General features: G+C 48.3%; 1 protein-coding gene across 2 annotated transcripts in view; it reads right to left on the reverse strand.

The window, feature by feature from the left end:
* TLK2 (tousled like kinase 2) overlaps positions 1-24,596 on the reverse strand; it is a 1,564,653-nt gene that overhangs the window by 974,181 nt on the left and 565,876 nt on the right. For both annotated transcript variants that reach the window (XM_078645098.1, XM_078645097.1), the window contains one exon: positions 2,833-2,925. In XM_078645098.1, coding sequence (XP_078501224.1) covers positions 2,833-2,925 — 93 coding nt within the window. The remainder of the gene's footprint in view (positions 1-2,832; positions 2,926-24,596) is intronic.

The following is a 24,596-nucleotide window of genomic DNA, read 5'->3' on the forward strand; positions in this document are numbered from 1 at the left end:
GGGAACTGCAACTCATGTAGATGGGCAACCAAGAAGATAGTGTCCTTTGAATATAATAACACAGGTAAATTTAAAATTAACTCATTTATCAACTGTGAGACTACTTTTGTTGTGTATATAATCGCATGTTCATGTGGCAAAATTTATGTTGGGAGCACAGTTAGACGGCTGAGAGATCGGATGATGGAGCACTTTCGTGCCTTGAAGAATGGGGATACAAGATAGCCAATTTCCTCTCATGCTATCCAAACTGGTAATGATTCTGTTAACCATATATTTACTTATCATGGTATTGAACATGTTACTATGGACCACCGTGGTGGCAACAGGATCTTGAAATTAAGAAGAAAAGAAGCAAAATGGATTATGGTTTTACGTGCCGTTGAGGAGGGTCTGAATTTAGATTCTGAACTTCAATTTTTTCTAGTTGACTAACCCTGCCTTTAATTATGAATACTACAAATTGATGTATAAGAGTACCTGAAAGCGAATAACACCTGTTAAGTGTGTAAGAGTTCGTAACCGCTATACCAAATGTACGGATGTCTAAATTGATGTTCTCTTTAAACATGTTACTATACATGGTAGTATCTTTGCAAACTTGGTATATTACCGATCAATCATGATTTTAATCTTTACTTTCTGTTGTCATATATAGTAATCTGTGAACCTATTATACTTAATATCCTCTTTTACGTTTTTTCTATCCCTATCCAATATAAAGATTTTTCTTTTCCCTTATTAACTATTGTTACTTATAACTTCGGATGAGTCTCTGCGGTGTGTGGAGTTGTCCTGCTGTTTGCGGCCTTGTGGACCTAGCAGTGCAGAATAGGTTGTTTGTTGATATATTAATGAATATTACCTTGAACCATAGACAGCGAGATGGTACTATATACTGAGATAGTCGTCTACCCAGTTCGGAACACGCCAGTTGCCGTTTTGGATATCGGAGATAGCGTACACGCAGTAGGAGTAAGGTAAATACCCTACGAGGGGGCATCAGAATATTTACTTTTAACTTGACCTTTGAATAGTTTACTAATTTGGGCTATGTATTTACCAGCAGACTGCCACGTACCCGTGGTAGTGATCGAGGCTCATAGAAGTCCAGTTTAATGTTATACAAGAATCGGGAGCGGATATGGGTACGAAAATCACCTGAATTGAGGTGAGTGGAATTTTGCATTACGGCATGAATCTCAAAATTAGTCAGCATAGTACTTAGAAACTTACTTGGATTATGTTTATTACAGGGGACACGTAATACTCCGGACTTTATTGTCGTAAAAGCTCTGTGGATCTGACATTGGTTAAACCACTCGAATGATAAATGCATACAATTTTGGACAATTAGAGTGAGTAATACCTTCTAAATTTGATTTACTGGTGCACTGTGGTTCCGCGAGGGATGCGAGAGTAAGGATGATTTCATATCATTTCAGATTCCTATCCTGTCGCATATACTCAGGAATAAATAGTTTGCCAAGGATACAAAACTATTTTTCTTTGGTAATGTTAACTTTCAACATTTATGATCTTTGCTTTTGGCTTTGGGTCCAGAATTTTCTTTTAGAGACACCTCGGGTTGCACTGTTTATCTCGGTGTTTCCTCTTTCAATATGATCACTTTTGGACTATGTTTCCCTGACACAGAGGGTGATTAGATTAAATGGAAAACTTTTTCTACTTTGAACAATGATTTGCATATATGCATATATTGCTAATACATCTTCTTGGCTTGCAGCCCTGAAGAAGTCGGTATGGCATGATATTAATGCCTGACGAAACACGTGTTGGCTGCTAAATATACCTTTATTTGGAAGGAGTGTGATTAAACTGGAATTCAAATCTACGTCGAGCCGTGGTGTCTTAGCTGAAGTGGCTATTGAACATTATTGTGTTATTATTGATTATATTTTGGACATACAATATTGTGGACTATCTGAATCACTGGAGACTACGAGTGATACTGTAATAGACACATCCTCTTGGATTGGAGAGATCAGCAAGGAATTACTAAACATGTTTGATTTTGTGAAGACATGTTTATTGTTTGAACTATGGATTTAGATTGATGACTAAATCCAATGTGCAATTAATTTCCTACCCTAATTTTCCAGAAGCCCTAAAATTGTGATTATTTATATGAACAGAGGAAGATAACAAGAGAACTTAGGTTTAGGGAGCTTAGAAGTTCTGTCTATGCATGAGGAAACCAGGCAATTTGAGGACATTACAGAGTAGACTCCTTTTAGTTCCTCACAGAATTGTACTTTATTTCAAGAGACTCTTAGGAAATGTTTTTTGGTTATTATATATGTTATTTTGTTTTTTGGTCGCTGAGTTACAGTAAAAAAACATGAGCATAACCTTTGCCTCTGTATCCTCAACAGATATTAAATTTTCCTTTACAACAGCTACAAACGTTTTCATTTTTATTTAGAACATTTTACTTCTTGTTCCGTGACTCTTTCTTGGTAAGGCAAATGGACCATAATTAAATAACTTTTCAATATCCCATTTATTATTCTGTATGAGACCAGTGTTTTTCCTGTGACATATGCCATTTCAACATTGGGCCCACAGAAATAACCTATGCCCTTTAGTATGCAGCATACTTATTCTAAAATCAAATCTTAAAAGAAGAGACGTCAAAGCTCAACTAAAGTATTGTCCAGTACTAACCAACAGCAATTCATTCTATTACAATGAAGAGCTACTGCCTAAACAACATGATTAAACGTACCTCAGTCCAAGCACTACTTCAGCTAGTTTTGAACAGTTTTTTCATCAGCAAAGTTTTTTTTCACAATGGCACAAACTTCTTACCCGTAATAAATCATCAATCCTTCCTTCCTTCTTCTCCAGGTCAGAGTTCTTGCTGTTTTCTAAAGCGCATATTTTGTCCATAGTAAGGTCGGACTACAGAGAGAAGAAAACCAAAGAATTTGTTTTATACATTAATCTACTTCTAATCAGGGACTGCACTACACTTTTAGAAGTTTTACTTTCCTGACCTCTGTTCAGGTGGAATTTGCACTTGAATTGTGGTTCTGCTACACAAAAGATTTCTTATATGTAACCTTGTTTTCTATCAACAGTATTCTGTCTGAACCCTATTACCAGTATATTATATTTTTTTAATTTGAAAATGCACTGAAATAATGAAGACATCCATAAAGGGCAACTGTTTCTCAATTGAGCATCCAAATCAGCAAAATTATATTCCTCTGAAACAAGCAGTGGCAGAGTCAATGGATCTCACATATGGGAGAGCTATTGGCTTTCACTGTCTTTTAGCTATGTTGTACAGCAACATCGTGGCTGCCATGCAGTATCGCTGAAAGTTACGATGGGAAAATGCTATAACACGGCCAGCGCTGACGTGAAGGAGCAGTGATCTGTTTTCTCCACAGGGGATTACACTCTACCTTCACTCGTCAGAGTTGAAGGTTGCAGTTGTAGCCCTGTATAAAGGGTGCCCAAAAAAAGCCATGCAGAATAGGAAGCGCAGTGCCATTTGCAAGTTTGTAGCAACTTGACACCAGTTTTTGTGACTTTTGGGCACTCATTTATTCTGGGAGGACAGGAGGGGGCAAGCAGCAATGGGGGTGGGGCAGGCCGGACAAGCAACAATACAGGAGGAGGGTGGGGCTTGTACAAGCAACAATGCAGGAAGAGGGTGGGCAGGTAGGACAAGCAACAATGGAGAAGGAGTGTGGGGGGGGGGGTAGGGCACGCAACAATGTAAGAGGGTGGAGGAGGAGAGGGTGCAACTAAAAGAGAACAAAATTATCTCTTAAAGAAGCAAACAGTGGAAGGGCAGTGGGCAAGGAAAGCGGTCATTGAGCCATGCTCCAAGGTAGGGAAGTGAAGCTAGCACTTGCTGACCAAAGAGAAGTGTGGATAAAGGCAAACAATGAAAAGCAATGATTCTCCAAGCCTCTTAAGTAAACAAAAGGTCTTGCAAGAGACAGCACACATGCTGTCTCAGGCAAGGCCTAAAGTATAGGATGTGGGAGTGAACGAGGGGAAACTGCCTAGGAGATGATGGTGGCAACCACACAAACGGAAGAGCATAACAACAGTGACGCCAAAACATTAGTATCCTGCCAGAGGGGAAATAGCCTTCACCTCGCAGCTTTTATAATGTAGTCTTTACTTCGCAGATTTTATCACCCAGCCTTTACCTCCTAGCCTTTACCCCCCAGTCTTTGACAAGCAGGTAAGTACTAATCAGATATGTGTACCTTTACCTCGCAGCACTTTACAATACAGGTATTTTTAACAACATACTTTTAATGTCATTTTTAAAAAAAAGTAATTTCAGGGTTTAGAGGTGGGCAAAGGTAAAGTGACAAGAGTTGAAGGTGAGGGATGAACAGAGGTACAGGAAGGTGATGGCACATGGAGAGTTCAGGGGTGGGTAAATTTAAAGGGTGGTGAGGGTGTCTTGAGGGTTCAAGGTGGATAAAGGTAAAGGGAGGTGAGAGTGACTTGAGGATTGAGGGGTGGGTAAAGGTAGGTGAGGGTGACAGGACTGCTCTGCCGAGGGTAGAGGTAAAGGGAGTTGAGAGTGACATTGAGGGTTTAGGGATGGGTATAGGTAAAGGTAGGTAACGGTGATTTGAAGGCTATGGGGTAGGTAAAGAGTGGGGATGATTACGAAGTCTCAAGGGTGAGGAGAGGTAAAGGTGGCTTGAGGGTTATGGGTGGTAGTGACAAAAAGGGTGTTGAGGGTGACTTGAGGGTTCAGGGGTGACTAGAGGTAAAGGGAGGTGAGGGTGTCTTGAGGGTTCAAGTTGGATAAAGGTAAAGGGAGGTGAGAATGACTTGAGGATTGAGGGGTGGGTAAAGGTAGGTGAGGGTGACAGGACTGCTCTGCCGTGGGTAGAGGTAAAGGGAGTTGAGAGTGACATTGAGGTTTTAGAGATGGGTATAGGTAAAGGTAGTTATGGGTGACTTGAAGGCAATAGGGTAGGTAAAGGGTGGGGATGATGACGAAGTCTCAAGGGTGGGCAGAGGTAAAGGTGGCTTGAGGGTTATGGGTGGTAGAGACAAAGGGTGATGAGGGTAACTTGAGGGTTCAGGGGTGACTAGAGGTAAAGGGAGGTGAGGGTGTCTTGAGGAGTCAGGGGTGCGCAGATGAAAAAAAGAGGTGAGGGTCACTTGACTGGATAGCATATAGGATATGATACTGTTATTGTACAGTAAAGTATGGTATGGGTTGTCATTTTATAGTATGGCATACTTTTGGCTATTGTTGCCTGGTATGTTAAAGGATGGCCTGTTATTCTAGAGTATGGTATTATATGGTACGGACTGTTATTTTGTATGGTATGGCATCTTGTTGTATAGTATGCTGTGGTATGGGTTGCTATTCTAGAAACAGAATGGCATAGTATTGTTATGGTATGTTATGGAGTGGTATTTCATGGCCTGTTATATAGTATTCAATGCTATGAGTATGGTATGGCACGTTATTGAGGCGTACAACCAACGAACTGGAAGCAGCATGCATACACATGCATTTAGACAAATCTTGATATCACCAGCTGGTACAATTTAAAAACATGTAATTTATGTTGTCTCACAAATTGGGTAGGAAAGTGTCATCACACAGAATGTAACCAAACGGAGTACGACATAAACGCACTACTAGTGAATGCTTTCACGAGTAACTTTATTAAAATGGAATACGTTGTGTTGTTATGCGGCTCGGAAAAGCCTGGAAAATGAAGTCTTGTATAATGTGGAAAGCAAACAACAGAGGAGGACCAGTGCCTGGTTCTGACATCAGCTCACAAGCTAAAGATTGCGGTTGGCGGTGCACTCGCCGCTTAATCGATCCCCAAGTAGCAAGCCTAGCTTTCAGCTTCATCGGTATCTTTTGACAGCGCATCCGCCGATTAACTCTTAACAGGCACTTTCTACACAAGATCTCCACACAGGGGAATTTCGGCTTCAACTTACTTCTTTTCTTCGTTTGCTTAACCCAGACCAGCCCGGGTCGGAATTATCACCGGCGAGGCGACTCCATGAAAACACAATACGTTGTTGTAAATGAATCTAGGACTCTAGTGTAATTTTTCCCGATTTATGCCCTTATATAGGTATAGATTGTTCGATCCTTATATAGGCATAGCAATCATTACCATATTTAGACTGAGCCTATGCAGCCCAAATACGGCATGGCTACTTCCACTAAATTCCAAGAATCAACAACGATTTCTTAGAGAAACCCGCCTTCAGCAGCTAGGAACTTCCCCTTGCCTGAATACTAATTTATCTAGGAAATCATGGACTTTTCGAAAAGAACTGAGTCTTTGATGACGTTATTAAGTCCAATCACACGTCAAACACGGCACCTTCAAGTATAAATATGCCTAGATTTGCCCAGACAAACACACAGTGGTTTGGAGCAGATCGACTTACTACTTGCCCGACGCCCTGCAGCAGCAAGTGCCGAAGGAAGCCGACCCTCCAGCTGACGCACTGAGAGATGCTGTCTTTTCTCCTGCCGAGAAATCCAGCTCCAGTGTTTCCAGGCTACCCTTGCGGGTTGCTGGGAAATCGAGTCCTGAGATAGAGATACAAGACCTCCTTCATTCTAAACCAAGGTACAGAGCTGATTAGACCTTAGAGAATTCTTGGAACAGATTCTTGGCAGAGAAATACTAAACTTAAGCTACTCCTCACTTACTTCTTCCCTTGTACTAGACTTAGGTTATGTACACCGGGGTAGGCGTATTTTAGAAGCACCAGTTGAGTACTTTTAGTCATTATTGTATAACTATGTATTTTATATGTTTTAGGCAACTTATGTCTTAGAAACCAGATCATGCTTTTACAGTACTACTTTATAAAACTGTTCGTATTATATGCCTTGTACTTTATAACCGGTATTACGATTGTAGCAGTACATTTCTTATGCTTGAGAAAGAAGACTGTTCAATAAATACATATTTAATTGAAAACGCCTGTTCTCTCTATTTTCTCAGCACCTCTGGTGAAACGAAGCATGCACGATTGAGTAAAATAGTTATCTATTGTTTCCGCGACTCTAGAGATTGATTTCTTATTCTTGGGAAACAAAGTTGGCATGTTTATGCGGTTGTATAAATTGAATATGCTACTTACCAGTATGCATCTGTTCTTGGCATGTAGGGCTGCTAACATTCATATCTGATGCATAGATCGCCGCCTAGTGTTGGGTCCGGATGATTGCACATTGTTGTCCTGGAAGAGTCTTCGAAGTATCACGAGATAGGTGGCTCCTCCCCTGGACTAGAGTGCGCATGGGCATCGGCTCCATCCCCAGATTGTTTTTAGCCATTGTGGCAGAGATAGAGTTAAATAGTGTGAATGATGTCCATGCTAATGATGAATGCAAGAGAGTGTCTGCAGCCGCTACGGGCACCGGGGAGGAGGGCGGGCGATATGAATGTTAGCAGCCCTACATGCCAAGAACAGATGCATACTGGTAAGTAGCATATTCAGTTCGAGGCATGTGGGCTGCTAAATTCATATCTGATGCATAGAATACATAGCAGTCCCTCCATTAACGGCGGTTGCCCGTGCCAGCTGCAGAAGCTTGAAAAAGTGTTTTGAGAACAGCCTGTCCTACAGCTGCTTGCTGTTTGGAATGCACATCCACACAGTAATGTTTGGTAAACGTGTGTGGTGTAGCCCAAGTGGCTGCTCTACAAATGTCTTCTAAGGGAATGTTCCCTAGGAACGCCATGGATGCCCCCAATTTGCGTGTGGAGTGCGCCTTTGGGGGTATTGATAAAGTGCGCTTAGCTTTTTGGTAACAGATTTGAATGCACTTAACTATCCATCTGGCTATCCCTGCTTTGGAGATGGGGTTGCCTTTGTGCTGTGGTGAGAAGGCAACAAAAAGTTGTTGTGTCTTTCTAAAGTGTTGAGTCCTGTCAATGTAGTACATCAACGCCCTTCTAACATCTAGTGTATGAAGCATTCTTTCCGCCACGGTTTGTGGGTTTTGAAAGAATGCAGGCAGGTCAATAGTTTGGTTTATATGAAACTGTGACACCACCTTCGGAAGGAATTTGGGGTTAGTGCGGAGCACTACCCTGTTAGAATGTATTTGGATGAAGGGCTCTTGGATTGTGAGCGCTTGCAGCTCGCTAACACGTCTGAGCGACGCGATAGCAATGAGAAAAGCCACTTTCCACGTCAGAAATTGAATTTCGCAGGAGTGCAGTGGCTCGAAAGGTGGGCCCATCAGCCTAGTGAGGACCACATTGAGGTTCCACACTGGAGCTGGTGGAGTTCTTGGAGGAATGACTCGCTTCAGTCCCTCGAGGAAGGCTTTAATGGCAGGCACCCTGAAAACAGAGAGGTGCTGCCTATTCTGGAGATCAGCCGCTATGGCGGATAGATGTATCCGAATGGAAGCGTACGCTAGATTGCATTTGTAAAGATGTAACAAATAGCAAATGATGTTAGGGATGGATGCATCTAGCGGGTTGATATTGTTGTTAGTACAGTAAATGACAAACCTCTTCCATTTTGCTGCATAGCAAGCTCTGGTTGTGGGCTTTCTTGCCTCTCGGATAATGTCCATGCATTCCGTAGGCAGGTTGAGGTAGCCAAATTCTAAGACCTCAGGAGCCAGATCGCCAGATTGAGCTGTTGCGGATCTGGATGCTGAATGTCGCCATGGTTCTGCGTCAAGAGCCTGGGTGTGAGATGCAGCCTTTGATGCGGTACCACGGAAAGTTCTAGAAACGTGGTGTACCATGGTTGGCGTGCCCATGTTGGAGCAACCAGGATGAGAGTCATCGAGTGTTGCTTTAGCTTTCTTGCCACCAGCGGAATGAGAGGCGCTGGGGGAAAAGCGTACGCAAATTTGCCTGACCAGTTCATCCATATCGCATTCTCTTGCGAGTCTGGGTGAGGGAACCTGGCGGCAAAGCTTTGGCATTTTGCGTTTTCCCTTGTGGCAAACAGGTCTATCTCTGGATGACCCCACTGCTGGAAGTACGGGTGGAGTACTAATGGATGAATCTCCCACTCGTGCATTTGATGGCTGTATCTGCTGAGCAGATCCGCCATCTGATTGTCCTTGCCCGGGAGGTGTTCTGCCATGAGGAAGATGTTCCTCTGAATGGCCCACTTCCACATGCTCTGAGCTAGATGAGACAGCTGTGGCGAGTGAGTACCGCCCTGCTTTTGGATGTAGTACATGGCTGTCATGTTGTCCGTCCGGATCAACACGACTTTGTTGCACAAATGCACTTTGAAGGACTTGAGCGCCATGAAGATTGCCATCAATTCCAGGTAGTTGATGTGCAACCTTTGTTGCTGGGTTGACCATAGTCCCTGCACTGTGTAGTGGAGCACATGCGCTCCCCACCCTTGGAGAGATGCGTCCGTCGTTAGGACAATCTGTGGCACAGGCTCCTGGAACAGTCGTCCCTTGCAAAGGTTGTGTGGATTCCACCAATGCAGAGAGTTGTATGCCCGACCGGTCACCAACACTAGGTCTGTCAGTTGTCCTTGAGCCTGTGTCCATTGATTTGCCAAGCATTCTTGGAGGGGACGCATGTGCAACCTTGCGTGCGGGACTATGAAGATGCAGGAGGCCATCATGCCTATCAACTGCATGAACACTCTCGCTGGCAGGGAGTGTTGCGGTCTGAACCTCTGGATCAGCGACTGAATGTTGTTGATTCTGACTGTGTTTGGTTGAGCTATAGCAGTCAGGGTGTTTATGGTCGCGCCCAGATACTGCTGCACATGGGCTGGCTGAAAGTGCGACTTTGGGTAGTTTAGCGAGAACCCCAGGCTGTGAAGGAGGTGAATAGTGTGGGACATGTGTGAGGCGCACTGTCTTTCCGACTTTGCCTGAACGAGCCAGTCGTCGAGGTACGGATAGACATGTATGTGTTGTCTCCTGAGGTGCGCCGCCACTGTCGCTGGACACTTCGTAAACACTCTGGGGGCAGTAGTCACCCCGAAGGGTAGGACTTTGAACTGATAGTGCTTGTTGAGAATGGTGAACCTGAGGTATTTTCTGTGGGATGGGTGGAGTGGGATGTGGAAGTAAGCATCCTTGAGGTCCAAGGTTGCCAGGAAATCCCCTTGGTTTAGAAGGGGAAGGATTTGTTGCAGTGTCAGCATGTGAAAATGTTCTGACAGTATGTACATGTTGAGGGGGCGCAGATCTAGAATGGGTCTGAGCGATCCGTCCTTCTTTGGGATGAGGAAGTACAGGGAGTAGACCCCTGTTCCCTCCTCCTCCACTGGCACGAGTTCGATTGCTCCTTTTTGCAGCATTACTAGCACTTCCTGCTGCAATAAGTGCAAGTGCTCTGCCGACATAGGACGTTGTCTTGGGGGGATGTTGGGAGGAGTGGATGTTAACTCCAAGCAATAACCATACTGGATTAGTTTTCTCACCCACCTGTCTGTGGTGATGGACGACCAGACTGGCAGGAACTGCTGTAGTCTTCCCCCGACAGGTGTTGGATGGTCGGGGGGCAGCGACAGGGAGTCACTGTTTGGCGGTGGCAGAGGAACGTGAGTTGTTGTTTCCTCTGCCTCTGCCCTTGGCATTGTTACCTCGGTAACCCCCTCTACCTTGCTTGGGGTACGAGGATTGCGCACCACCTCTTGCGAATTGTGTTTGTTGTCCCAAGTGTCCTCTGGTACCACTACGCGCACCTGAGCGACGAAAAGTGTTGCCTCTGAACTGTTGTGATTGGAGAGCCCCCATGGACTTAGCAGTCTCGTTGTCTTTCTTAATCTTTTCAAGTGTGGTGTCTACATCAGGGCCAAACAGTCTGTCAGGATTGACTGGCTGGTTGAGGATTGTAGTCTGGATGTCCTGCTTAAACCCAGATATACGAAGCCAGGCTTGGCGCCTTAGCATGACGCTAGTGTTAATACCCCTAGCCGCTGTGTCCGCGACATCAAGTGCACACTTAATGGCAGCATTTGATATAAGCTTCCCCTCCTGAATGAGCATTTCGCCTGCTTCTTTATACTCATCAGGTAGATGTTGAAGGAGCTGTTCTAGGGTGTCGTAATGCGCCCTATCGTAACGCGCCAGTAGTGCTTGTGTATTTGCTATACGCCATACATTGGCAGCCTGCGCAGCCACCCGCTTGCCAGAAGCCTCAAGCACTTTCGACTCTTTGTCTGGGGGAGGAGCTTCACCCGTTGTTTGGGAGTTGGCCCGTTTGCGGGCGTTCGCGACCACCAATGAGTCCAAAGGCAACTGTCCCCGAATATAAGCAGGGTCTCCAGGTGCTGGCCTGTATTTTTTCTCAATACGTGGGTTTACCACTCTTGCTCTTGTTGGTTCCTTAAAGATCTCTGGTGCATGTTTAAGGACACCTTTCAGCATGGGGAGTGTTTTGACTGTTCTTTCGGAGACAGAGAAAGTGTCAAACAGGAAATCTTCCTCCACCGGGTCAGAGTGCATGTCCACATTATGAGTTGCAGCTGCCCGTTCTATTAAAGCAGTGAATGCTGCTGAGTCCTCAGTAGGTGATGTACGTGTTCCAAAACACTGAGGGTCATGTACTACTTGATGGCTGTCCTGGTCCCCAGCGTCATCATATGGGTCCTGGTGTACATCAGGGTCATTGTCAGTAGGGAAATTATATTGGTCATCTTGTTCTTCATCCTCACCCCCTGAGTGGTGGGGGGAAGGTGTAGGACTCCTCCTTGGTGGAGGCTGAAGAGGTTCAACAAGTGGAGGTATGTCCTGTGCTTGTTTTTTCTTTTTCAGTGGAATAACAAAAGCTTCTAAAGGTTGGGAAGTGATCTTTCTTTTAAAAAGTGTCAATTTCCCTGTGTTGGCATCGATGTAATGCTCTAAATTGTCCCCTGACGCCTTTGGCCGCTGCAAATTGGGACTGGGCGTCGAATATTCCGACGTGTCGGCGTTCTTCGACACCGTCTTGGCCACAAACGCTTTGGGCGCCACCTTTGGTGGCAGGACGTAGAGAAGCTTGGAGGACGACTTTGCCGGTATGTCCACCGGTGTCTGATCCGATGATGCGGTAGACATTGGCGTCTGTGCTTTCTCCCGAATTCTCTTGAGGGAGTCGGTGACCTGTTTTGTAAAAGAAGCCGAGGGTTTGGTAACCGATGCTTCATGTTTGTCTGCTTCGGAGGACTTCGGCGTAGCAGAAGTGGCCACCGATGATTCTTGGCCTCCCACGGGACGCTGCTTTGCGGTCGGTGTAGGCGCCGACGCCGGCGATGCCGTCCCGGCATCCTTGTGCCGATGAGTAGCGGCTCCGGTCGTCGGATCTTGGGCCTTAGGCGTCGTGGCGGGATGGACGACCTTCTTTGAGGACTTGTCCTTAGCCACCGTTTGTGGCGCCGATGTGTCGACAGTCTTCTTGGACTTCGTGTGGCTTGAAGCTGACGGAGTTGAAGACGGAGTCGGCTTTGCTGGCTTGGACGGGACGTCGGCCATTTTAGATGTTGTCGAAGCCGCAAGTTTCGGTTTCGCTTTTGCTGAGTCGGCGGCCATTTTCGGAGCCGTGGAGACCAAAGGTTTCGGTTTCGTTTTCGGCGTGATGTCGGCCATTTTAGGCGCCGTCGACAGCAATAGTTGCGGTTTCGGTTTCGATACGCGCAACGGTGGCTCCTCCGGTGTATCCGTAGCCGGGCGCGAAGGCGGGGCTGGGGATATCGGTGCAGGGTCGAGGGTAAGGCCGAGTGGCGATCCCGTGACCGGAGCCTGAGTCGAGTAACTTTCGGGGCATAGCTCGTCCTCTGAGCTATCTTCCGCGGCCCCATAGACTTCTTCGTCGTCCCCTACCTCCTCGACGTATTCAAGGTCTTGGCTCTGTCCTTCGATGTATTCCTCTGGATCCGCCTCGACCTCCGTCAATGGTGGTGAGATCTGAAGTTGATGGCCGTGGCCTTCGTCTGCGGGGTCTTCGAATATGTCGTCGGGTGCCGGGGCTGCGTGGAAGGCTTCAAGTCGCGCCGCGCGCCGATGCTTGAGCGTCTTCTTTGACCTGAATTTGGAGCAGGCCATGCAGTTGTCTTCGTCGTGGTCCGGCGAAAGACATCTATTACAAACTGGATGCACGTCGGTATGTGGGTATTTAGACCCACACACGGGGCAGCGCTTGAACGGGCTCCGTTCCATGCTGAAGCCGTCGGGGTCTTGCTGCGAGTACAGGGCCTCGATGCGCGAAGGGTAAAACCACTCCGCTGAAATCTGACCGGAAGAGGCAGACGATGCTCGGGACCGTTCGCATACAATACCGACGCGAATACCGAAGGCCTTTTGGCCTTGAGAAGGAAGGTTTTTCGATTCCGACAGGGAGCCGTCGAAATCACATCCGAACCCAATGGCGGAAAAAAACAATCTGGGGATGGAGCCGATGCCCATGCGCACTGTAGTCCGGGGGAGGAGCCACCTATCTCGTGATACTTCGAAGACTCGTCCAGGACAACAATGTGCAATCATCCGGAGCCAACACTAGGCGGCGATCTATGCATCAGATATGAATTTAGCAGCCAACATGCCTCGAACATATAAAAAAATAGTACATAGTACTAAATAAAATTATACACATATACATGTATAAACCAATAATATGCAGCCCAACCATAACCTATAGGCTAATAAGGCCATCATTACATACTTTCTGCAGCATGAAAATACACCATATAAACAATGCAATAAACAGGCATGAGACTAAAATGCATTCCATAAATAGCAAAAGCTTTTATTTTCATCAAAGAACCTGTAATAAAAGGCAAGTAGCCTAAGCAGGCTGCATATAGAAAAAATATCCCTGTACAGAAAATCAGACTGACACCTCGCCTTTAAGGTCTCGGAGAATCTGGACACTTTGCCTTTAAGGCCACCAGGGGAACTCTGCTCCCATCATGCCCCACAGGTGACATTTAGGTCAGTTCTTTTGTACGGTACAGTAAACCTCGCAGGTATCTGCATATAGAAGTGCAATAATAAGATATTAAACCACAAAAACCACTGCTCGCCCGGGGAGGCGGGAGGGTGCTTATGACTTTAATGAGTATACCTCTGGAAGAGAACTAGGATTACAGGTAAGTAACTAATCCTTCTCTTCCAGGGGATACTCATTAATAGTCATAAGCACTGAATAGAATAGCAAGCTCATACCCACTTAGAAGCGAGCGAGCGAGCAGAAAAAAGGAAATAACAACAGCTTTGACACACATATCTTAGCTAGAATTAGCAAATAAATTCCTGAGTGATGCCTGCCCAACCTGAGCATCTGCCTGTGTGTCTGAATGAAGACAGTAATGGTGAGTAAAGGTATGAACTGAACGCCATGTAGCTGCCTTACAGATTTCTGCCATAGAAACATTTCTAAGGAGAGCTGTAGTGGAAGCTCTACCTCTTGTTGAATGAGCCTTCGGTCTTCCTGACAAAGACCTGTTTGACAACTGATACGCTAGGAGAATGAAAGACACAATCCATCTAGATATGGACCTCTTGGAAGCCGCAGAGCCCGTATTAATAGGATCATAGTTAATGAACAAATGGTCTGAGTGTCTCAAAGTCTTTGTTCAGTCCGGATAAAATTTAAGAACTCTCTTGAGATCTAAAGAGTGTAGAGCTATTTCAGGAGGATTGGTAGGATTTGGGAAACAAATCGGCAAGGTTATAGTCTGATTAATGTGAAAATCTGACACTACCTTGGGCAAAAAGGCAGGATGCGTCCTGAGTACCACTCTATTAGCATGGAACACAATGAAAGGTTCCTTGCAACACAGAGCCTGGATCTCGCTCACTCTACGAGCAGAAGTAATGGCTACAAGGAACGCTACCTTCCAAGTTAAGTGTTGCAAGGAGGCCTTATGTATAGGTTCAAAAGGAGCACCCATTAACTTAGTTAACACCACATTAAGCTCCCAAGGTGGGGAAGGTGACGTGACTGGCGGATACACCTTTCTTAAACCTTCCAGAAAATCTTTCACTACATGCATCCTAAAAAAGGAGGTCTGAGTAGGCAATTTCCTGTAGGCCGTGATCGCTGCAAGGTGGACTTTAATAGAGTTAAACTGAAGACCAGACCTCGCCAAATGTAACAGATAAGGTAGAATCACCTGTTCCTGACCATGGATAGGATCAAAACCATTGTTCTCACGCCACACAAAAAAGCGTTTCCATTTAAAACCATATTATTTCCTTCTAGAAGGTTGTTTCGCCTCTTTAAGGATATGCATACACTCTGGATTCAACTGCAAGTGTCCCTACAGGATGACTTCAGGAGCCATGCTGCCAGGCGTAGGGAGGACAGGTTGGGGTGGAACACACTCCCCTTCTGCTTGGACAGAAGATCCGTGCGACACGGCAACCTCCTGTGTGGCACTTCAGACAACTGAAGGAGATCTGGAAACCACCATTGGCGTGGCCACTCTGGGGCAATCCGAATCATCCTGGACTTGGTTTTGTACATCCTGTTGATTACTGTTGGTATCGATGGGGTCGGAGGAAAAGCATAAGTAAGTTCTGACACCAGTCTATCAAAAGAGCATTCCCTTGAGACCCGACCTGAGGAAACCTGGACGTGAAGAAGGGGCTTTTTGCATTTTCCGCGTCTGCGAACAGGTCGATATCTGGAATTCCCCATGCTTGAAAAATACTATTTGCGACCTCCTCGTTGAGGACCCAGTCGTGAGCCTCGACGAAGTCCCTGCTGAGGAAATCCGCCTGCGAGTTGAGGGACCCGGGCAGGTGCACTGCTGTTATCGACAAGTCTCTCGCCAGTAACCAATTCCAGATGGTCTGGGCTTCCGTGGAAAGAGTCCTGGACCTGGTACCCCCTGCTTGTTTAAATAATACATTGTAGTTGTATTGTCTCTTTGCACTAGGAGGAACCGAGACTGGAATGATGGAAACAGGGATTTGAGAGCCAGATGAACCGCCCTTAGTTCCAGCAGGTTGATGTGATAGCCCTTCTTGGAGTCTGACCATAGCCCTTGCCCGTATGAGCACCCCAACCGTGGAGAGAGGATTCTGTGATCAGAGTTTGAGTAGGAGGATCTTGATGAAATGGCACTCCTTGCATTAAGTGGGACCTCTTCATCCACCATCGGATGGAATCTTTGGTGGACTGATGAAGGAGTATTTGATCCTCCAGGCACCCCGTCCTCTGTCTCCATTGATCCTCTAAACAGTGTTGCAGAGGACGCATGTGCAATCTTGAGTTTGGAACTATGAAGATGCACGGCGCCATCGACCCCAGGAGACAGGAAACTTGGCGAACTGTCGGGGAAGTGGCTTGAAAAAGAAGCTGACATTTTGTCCTGATTGATAACCACCTCACACGTTTTCTTTTTCTGTGTCCAAGAGAGCTCCCAGATAGTGGATTTGCTGGGTTGGGTTCATTATCGATTTCTTGAAATTGACCTGAAGACCCAACTTGTGCATGAGGTGAAGGCATTTTGAAAAATGATCTTCCAGAAGAGATGGAGACAAAGTTTTCAGGAGCCAGTCGTCCAAGTAAGGATATATGAAAATCCTCTGTCTCCGAAGGAAGGCAGCTACCACCGCCATACACTTTGAGAATGTTCGGGGAGCTGACCTTAGTCCGAACGGAAGTACTGCATACTTGTAGTGATGTACAGACACTTGAAATCTGAGAAATTTGCGATGCCTCTGAGATTGGAACATGAAAATATGCATCCTTCAGGTCGATGGAACACATCCAGTCCCCCTGATGTAACTGGGGAAATATTTGATGGAGCGCTAACATCCGAAATTTCTCCCTTCAAATGAATCTGTTCAACAATCTTAAATCCAGTAAAGGTCTGAATTTTGCATTGGGACCTTTCTTTCTCACCAAGAAGAAGTGGGAGTACAGACCTTGATTTCTCTGTGAAAGAGGAACTTCCTCTATCGCGTTTTTGCACTAAAGGATGTTTACTTCTTTTTGTAGACGTTTTTGACTTTGAAGAAAAACTCTTTGGACTTATGACAGGAGGAGGTGATTTGAATTTGAGGAGATAACCAACTCTTTCTTCTTCTCTAGGCCAACCGCTTTTAGAGTGTCAAGCTCCGCTTTCATTTTGGTCATCTCATCATCCGCATGAGATCCAAATAATGTTGTCCCGTTGAATGGCAGATTGACTATTTTCCTTTGGGCATCAGGCTTAAGGCCCGTGAGGCGCAGCCATACCGACCTCGTAGAACATATGCCGTGGGCATAACCATGCGCTGCAAGATCCGCAGAATCAGCCGCCACACTTATACTTTGATTTGCAACCAAACCACCTTCTTCCACAATCTCAAGGAAATCCTACTGGTCTTCCTTAGGAAGCTTCTCCGCAAACCTAGACCGAGTCCCATAGGAGGCGATCATAGCGACCCAGCAAGGCCGCAGCACTGGCCACTCATGACTGATCCAGCCGTGTTACACATCCTCCTCCCCAAGGAGTCCATGTTTTTACTGTCTTTCTCTGGCGGAGCAGATGAGACAGACGTAGCCGAGTGAGCCTTCCTGGCCGCCGCCACTATAAGGGAATCTGGCGGTGGATCTGTACGCAGGAAAAGAGGATCCTGATCCGGTGCTTTATACTTTTTTGCAATTCTTGAAGGTCCTGAGCCCACCGTAGCTGGTGTCAAGAACGTCTTCATTGCCGGTCCCAACAAACCAGGCACCAACGGAAGAAGAGGTCTAGCAGAGGATTTATGATGTAGAGTTTCAAATATGACAGAAGACTTCACAGGAGGCACTGCCATCGTTATATTAAATTTGCTAGCCCCACCGCACAATACCTCATTGAAAGTTCCCAGATCATCCACCGGAGATATCCTGGAAGGTGGTGTTGATGAGATCGTGGGTGAATAGTCTCTGTAAGAAGTCATCGATGGAGAGGAAGAGGCAGGAGATCTATGCCTTCTCTTAGGAGTAGAAGACCGATGAGACCTACTGCGCTCCCTAGAATGCGAACGCCTCTTCACCGGAGATCTAGATCTTCTCGGAGAACCACCAGCCGGTGGTCTTGAAGCTTCCAAAGTAAGAGGCCTGTCATTGGGCCTTGGCTGCATCTTCCAATGGCGTATGCTTTCCAGCCATCTAGGAGACATATTCACAGGAGGTGTTTTACGCACCGGAGAGCCCTCCGGGGTAACCTGCACAAACTGAATTCCCATTGAGGAAGAAGACGCTGAAGAAGAACTCCGAATAGACTGTGGAGATCTTGAAACCGCCTCTCTGGGGACCAATTGGCTGTCACTTGATGTTGAATGTCTCTACGTCGAGCCAGAATGCGCCACAATGGAAGATTCTTTATGCGGAGAGGCTCTGACTACTGAAGACCTGCCCACAGATGCCCTCGACATCAGGTCTTTCGACGTAGACCTTGGAGGGTCAATCAAAGCCCTCGACGCCGGCTCCGACCTCGACAAAGACCTATGAGAGGTCCGAGAGGCCGATCTAGAATGCCTCGACGCAGACTGTGAGGCAGGTGGCGGAGACCTCGACCTCGACTTCAGTTGCTTTTTCGACGTCGACAGAGCCCTTTTACGCCTCGAGCCATGTCTCGATGTCGATCCATGTCTCGACGGCGACCTTGATCATCTTCTTTTTCCAGGTCTCGAAGTCGTACATCTATCTCTCGACGTCGATCTCACTTTCTCTCTCGATGTCGCTCTCACGCTCCTCTCGACGTCAACCTCACTCTCTCTCTCGACCTCGATCGTCTCACTCTCGACGTCGTCCTTACAGCAACCGACACCAGATGCCTCAACGTAGACAACCTTCTCGACGGCGACCTCGATCTCCGCTTCGACGCCGACTTGTGCCTTAACGGCGATGACTTCGACGTCGATGTACTTCTCTCCATTGGTCTCGACGTCGACATACCTGCCGGCGATCTAGATTTCGACGTCGAACTCACTTTCTTCAACGTCGACGCTTCCTGATGACGTTTTTTTCTTGTTTTTACTTTCAGGAGAAGCAGACCTTCAACGTTTTGCCGAAGAAGAGGGCCTTCCAGATGACAACTCACTTCTTGCCCCCTTTTCATGATATCTTTCTCTATCCAGAAGTCCCAAAAGCTGAATCTTCTCTCTTTCCTTCAAGGTTCTTCTGGAAAGCTTAAGGCAATGATAACATTTTTCCACATCATGTGTGGAAGGTAGACAAACCACGCAAACAGAATGGGGATCTGTTTTAGAGATATTCTTCCCACAGGAAGGACAGTTGTAGAATAAAGGTGGCATAACTGACTAATAAAATTCTGAATAATTAGTCAGAAAAGGTAGAATATTACCACCACCAGCAAATACAGTCAAATAAGACAGGAAAAAAACAAATTTTGACTGACAAACAATAAAATTCAGCAGAGCTCAAGTTCCAGGTTCCTCACAGAACAAGCCGGAAAAAAAAACTGACCTGTCTCCTGTGGGGCATGATGGGAACAGAGTTCCCCTGGAGGCCTTAAAGGCAAAGTGTTCAGATCTGAGGCCTTAAAGGCGAGGTGTCAGTCTGATTTTCTGTACAGGGATATTTTTTCTATATGCAGCCTGATTAGGCTAATTGCCTTTTATTACAGGTTCTTTGATGAAAATAAAAGGTTTTGCTATTTATGGAATGCATTTTAGGCTCATGCCTGTTTAATGCATTGTTTATATGGTGTATTTTCATGCTGCAAAAATTATGTATTGATGGCCTTATTAGCCTATAGGTTATGGTTGGGCTGCATATTATTGGTTTATACATGTATATGTGTATAATTTTGTTTAGCACCATGTACTATTTTTTTTTATATATTTACACATATATATGTATTTGGTTATGTGTTCCGGGTTCCCGCTCATGGGCGGAGATTATTCAGTGCTTATGACTATTAATGAGTATCCCCTGGAAGAGAAAGAAATGTGCTGCAGATTTTTGGTTAAACTTTCCCAAAGAAGAAGGGGTGTGGCTTAGTAGCTAACATGGCGGAAGTGTTCTGAGCCGGCTGCGTCCAGGACAATTATCCGGTCTAACTAAGACTGCCATTACAGTATCTGGGGTGCAGTACTGGCCCCCCTGTCGATGGCATCCTTTGAAGACCCGCGAGCCGCCGTGGAGCAGAGATTTGGCAGAGGCGGCCGGGAGGCCTGGATGGGTACAGAGGGCCCGCGAGTGTGAGGCTGCGCCGCTGCGGAGGTTCCGGGGCCGAGTGTGGAGCCGGACCTGGCCGGCGGACACTCAGAGAGGCGGAGGGCATTCTGGAGTGGCAGCGGGGGACCCGCCGACTGTCCGGTGGTTTTGAGCCCTGATGGAGCCCGGATTATTGGACGGGCTCGCTGCGGTGAGGCCCGGCGGTCAAGTCGGACCGCGGCGATAAGGAAGAGTGCCTGGTCCGATTGGGGGCGGCTAATCCGGAGATCGGCGGGGGGCAACGGGGCGCGAGGGAACAGGCGGCAGGCAAAGGGGGGTGGTCATTGCACTCCTGAGTGCTTCCCTCCCTCGGTGTTGTGGTGGGGACCGGCGGCAATACCGGGCATCGCGGGGGGGGTCTTCTGGGTTTTGGTTGGCTGCCTCGCCCCCTCCTTACCCTGCCCTCTCCATCGGGGGTGCACGGTGGCCCCCTGGGGGACCGGCAGCGGCAGAGCGGAGGGCCCCGCGGTTTATCTCCTGGGCCTCGGCCCCCATTCCCCCCATGTATACGGACTGAGTCTGTGACGAAGGGGGTGGGGGGGGACAGCCGGAGGCACCCACCCCAGTGACATTGCCCCGGGCCTGTTGGGCCTTTGGACAGCAGTGACGCAAGGGCATCGGCGGAATTGTCAGGCCGAGAGGCTGGGCCCCGGGGGTTGGGTCGCTGGCCTGCATCCCATCACTCTTTCCGGGACACGCATCTGGCCCTTTGTGGTTACTGGGGTTCGTGGGACAGGCCACGGGCGCGTGGACTGAGCTCGGCCTTGCCTGCGGGTCGGTGGAGGCATTGTGTGGGGCCAGCCGTGTAGCACAGGCCGGCCTGCGTGCCCAGGGGGAACGGAGGCCCCACGGATCTGACTGTGTCATTGGGTCCAGTATGGAGGAGCGGCAGGAACCAATCTTGGGGAGTCACGGGGTGTGAGTTGGACCGGTCCTGTCGGTTTACGGCTCGGTCATGACCAGGGTCAAAGGAGGCAGTGGCTCGACTAAACAGGGGCATATTGATATGTTTACTGGCCCGGGGGCAGGGTCTGGAGCCTCTGGGGGCCAACCGGGAGGGGTGCCAGACAATGCGGCCCTCATGGCCGCCATCACCCAGTCCACGGACATGCTGGATGCAAAGATAGGGGCAGTTGGAGCGGACGTTATGCTGCTGCGGCAGGACTTGTGCAACTCAGTGTCCCGTATCTCCGAAGCCGAGACCCGTATCTCAGGGGTGGAGGATGACGTCACGGAATTGAAGCGTAAGGTGGCTGCAATGGAGACCCATCCAAAAGGGCCTTACACTCAGAGAGGAAGACGCGGAAGGACAGGCCAGACGCAATAATCTCCGTTTCGTTGGGTTTCAAGAGGGCTGCGAGGAGGGGAACATGGAACGCTTCCTCACAACTAAGTTGAAGGGCTGGCTTCCACCAGAGTCTCTGTCCAAGTGCTTTGTAGTGGAGCGGGCCCATTGGGCACTAATGCAGAAACCTCCAGTGGGGGCCCGCCCACGGCCTATCATCGCCAAGTTATTGAACTACCTGGACAGGGACACTATCTTGAAACAGGCTGGTGCCGAAGAACCCTTGCTCTACAACAACGCCCGTATCCTGATATTTACCGACTATACGCGGCAAGTTCAGTAGCAGCGCCAGTCGTTCATGACCACCAAGGAGCGGCTGAGAGAGCTTAAACTTCCATATGCCCTGCTTTTTCCAGCTCACCTTCGGTTGGTCTTTCGCTCACGCACCCACTTCTTTGACAGCCCAGAGGAGGTCTTTCGATGGACGGATGAGACGGTGCGGTGAGGCCTCATACACCACAGGGAAGAGAGTTGGACTCCTCTGTGAGTGATGCGGCTCGGGGAGGTCCCTGCGGCAGAGGAGTAACAGACGGTCAAGGTCCAGGTGGCGCTCGCAGTCCAGCAATACGGCCTCCCGACGGGGGCCGGCCTTGGGAGATCAGACATTGGAGCCATAGCGGGGGACGCCAGTGTGGCGTGGTAGAACTTCACTTGTGCAATACCGGATTGTCCTGAACTGGGCTTGTGTTACCGTCAGAAGTGAGCTGGCGGGAGCCCTATCGGAGGTGTATGGGCTGTGAGTTAGGGATCCATTGGTTGGGGTGGAGCCCATCCCCCTGTTGGGGACTGTGGATCAGCCCTGCCGCGACAGATACTTCTGTGTTTGGGTTGAGGTATGGGGAGGGGGGTTGGTTGGGTAGGGGTTGTTTTAGTTTTCAGGTCGCACTTTCACCACAGGCCCGAAACCAGCTACACACACACCACAGAGGCTTAGGATTTGAGTTGCATGGCGAGGTATTCCCCGATGGCTAGTACGTTCGAGGGTGGGCATGGAATGCAGGGTAGTCTTCGTATTCTAAGTTGGAACGTCCGAGGGGCATTAGACAAGGTCAAGTGGGGGGCATGGTCCAGCACGCAAAACGCTCACGGGCAGACTTTCTTATGTTACAAGAGACGCACCTCATGGGCACGAAGGACTATTGCCTGCAACAATATGGATTCCAACAGGTCGTTCACGCAGGCTTCCTGAGGGGGTCCCGGGTAGTGGCCATATTGGTGCACGGGAGGGTCCCCTACACACATGAACAGATATGGTCCGAATTGCAGGGGCGCTACCTGTTTATCCGAGGTAGGATTAGAGAGGAACCCCTGATACTGGGTAGTGTGTACGCTCCACCCCCGCTACAATGGAATCTAATTGAACGGCTGCGGTCATTGTGGGCGGATATGCCTGATGTCATGTCGGTAGTAGGAGGGGACTGAAATGATGTCATGCAGGTAGCACAGGACAGGTCGGGGACCGGAGACGGTCTTAGAGGGGATATGCTGACGAAATTACATGCTCTCGTGATGGATTATGTAGACACATGGCGCCGGGCGTGGCTCAGGGCTACACCTACCTTTCTGCAGTCCATAAATCCTTCTCTAGGTTTGATTATATATGTGTTCCTCTGGCTAGGGCAGGTAGGGTGGCGGCGGCGAGGATACTGCCTCGAGGTCTCTCGGATAACTCCCCAGTACATATAGAGTTAGACACTGGCAGGGGAAGGCAGCCGTTACGGTGGCGCCTATCGGTGTGGAATCTTCAGAACGCGGAATATACTACACATATGGGAGAATCCACCGCCCAGTATTTGACAGAGAATGTGAGATCCGTGTCCAGTGCGGCCACGTTGTAGGAGGCGCTGAAGCCCACTCTGCGGGGGTGGACATATCTTGGTGCGCAGCGGCTAGTAGGCAGCATAGGGAGGAACTGACCTGCGCAGAGGCGAACATAGAGAGGCTTGAGAGGCTGAACAGAGTCTGGGGAGTGATCTGGGAGTGAGCCAATTGCTTCTGGCCCGACAGGAATGTGCAGCCATGCTGATGGAGGAGGCGCGTCAGGTCTGGCTGGCTACGTGCAGTAGTGTGTACCAATGGGGAGACACGTCCGGGAAAATGTTGCATCGCCTGTGCCAGGGCACCTTCCATGCCCAGGCCCTACGGGGAATATTGGATCCTGCAGGAACCCTGATTATGGATCCTCGGGCCATAGCGGAGTACTTTGCTAAGTACTTTGCCGATCTCTATGCCCCCCGGGAGTCCCTGGAGGCTGCCACAGTTGAGACATTCATTACAGATTTGCCACCCAAGGCGCTGTCTGATGAGCAGCGTGACCAGCTGGAGGCCCCCTTATCGGATGAGGAACTGGGAGCGGCCCTGGTAGTACTGAATCCCGGGAAGGCGCCTGGACCCAATCGGTTTCAGAGCGAGTTTTTTCATCGATATAATGTGCAGCTGGCCCACCAATACCGGGCTGTAGTGGAGGAGGGGGGGACAAGGGGGTGCTTCCCCCGGATTGGAGGCACGCAGAGGTGGTGGTGTTCCACAAGCCCGGGCGCCCACCGGAATGTCATGCATCTTACCGCCCCATTTCCCTTTTAAATGTGGAGGTCAAGGTTCTGGCAAAGGCACTGGCCAATTGGCTGCTGCCACACATTGCGTCGCTGGTACACCCTGATCAGGCGGGATTTATGCCCCAGTGGGCTACTAGGCACAATATTAGAAGGGCACAGGTGGCGGTTGCGGCGATTCAGCAACTAGGGAAGCCGGCGGCCCTACTTTTGGTGGACATGGAAAGGGCGTTTGATTCCCTGAGTTGGGTCTATCTGTTTGCCTTGCTGCCTAGGCTCAACCTGGGCCCACAATTCCTTTCTTATGTGAAACTATTGTACACTGGCCTGACAGCATCTGTTCGTGTTGCGGGCGCAGCATCCTCCGCCTTTGCGATTCGGAGGAGCACGCGGCAGGGTTGTTTCCTGCCGCCATACCGGTTTGCCCTGGCTATGGAGTCCCTAGCGGCTTGGGTGCGCATGGACGCGCAGGTGCATGGGTTTGAGTGGGCCACGGGCCTCTCCAATAGAGTTGCGTTGTACGCGGTCGACGTTCTCTTCTTCTTGACG

The sequence above is a fragment of the Lissotriton helveticus genome, chromosome 5_1, assembly GCF_964261635.1.
Source record: "Lissotriton helveticus chromosome 5_1, aLisHel1.1, whole genome shotgun sequence".
Lineage (NCBI taxonomy): Eukaryota > Metazoa > Chordata > Amphibia > Caudata > Salamandridae > Lissotriton > Lissotriton helveticus.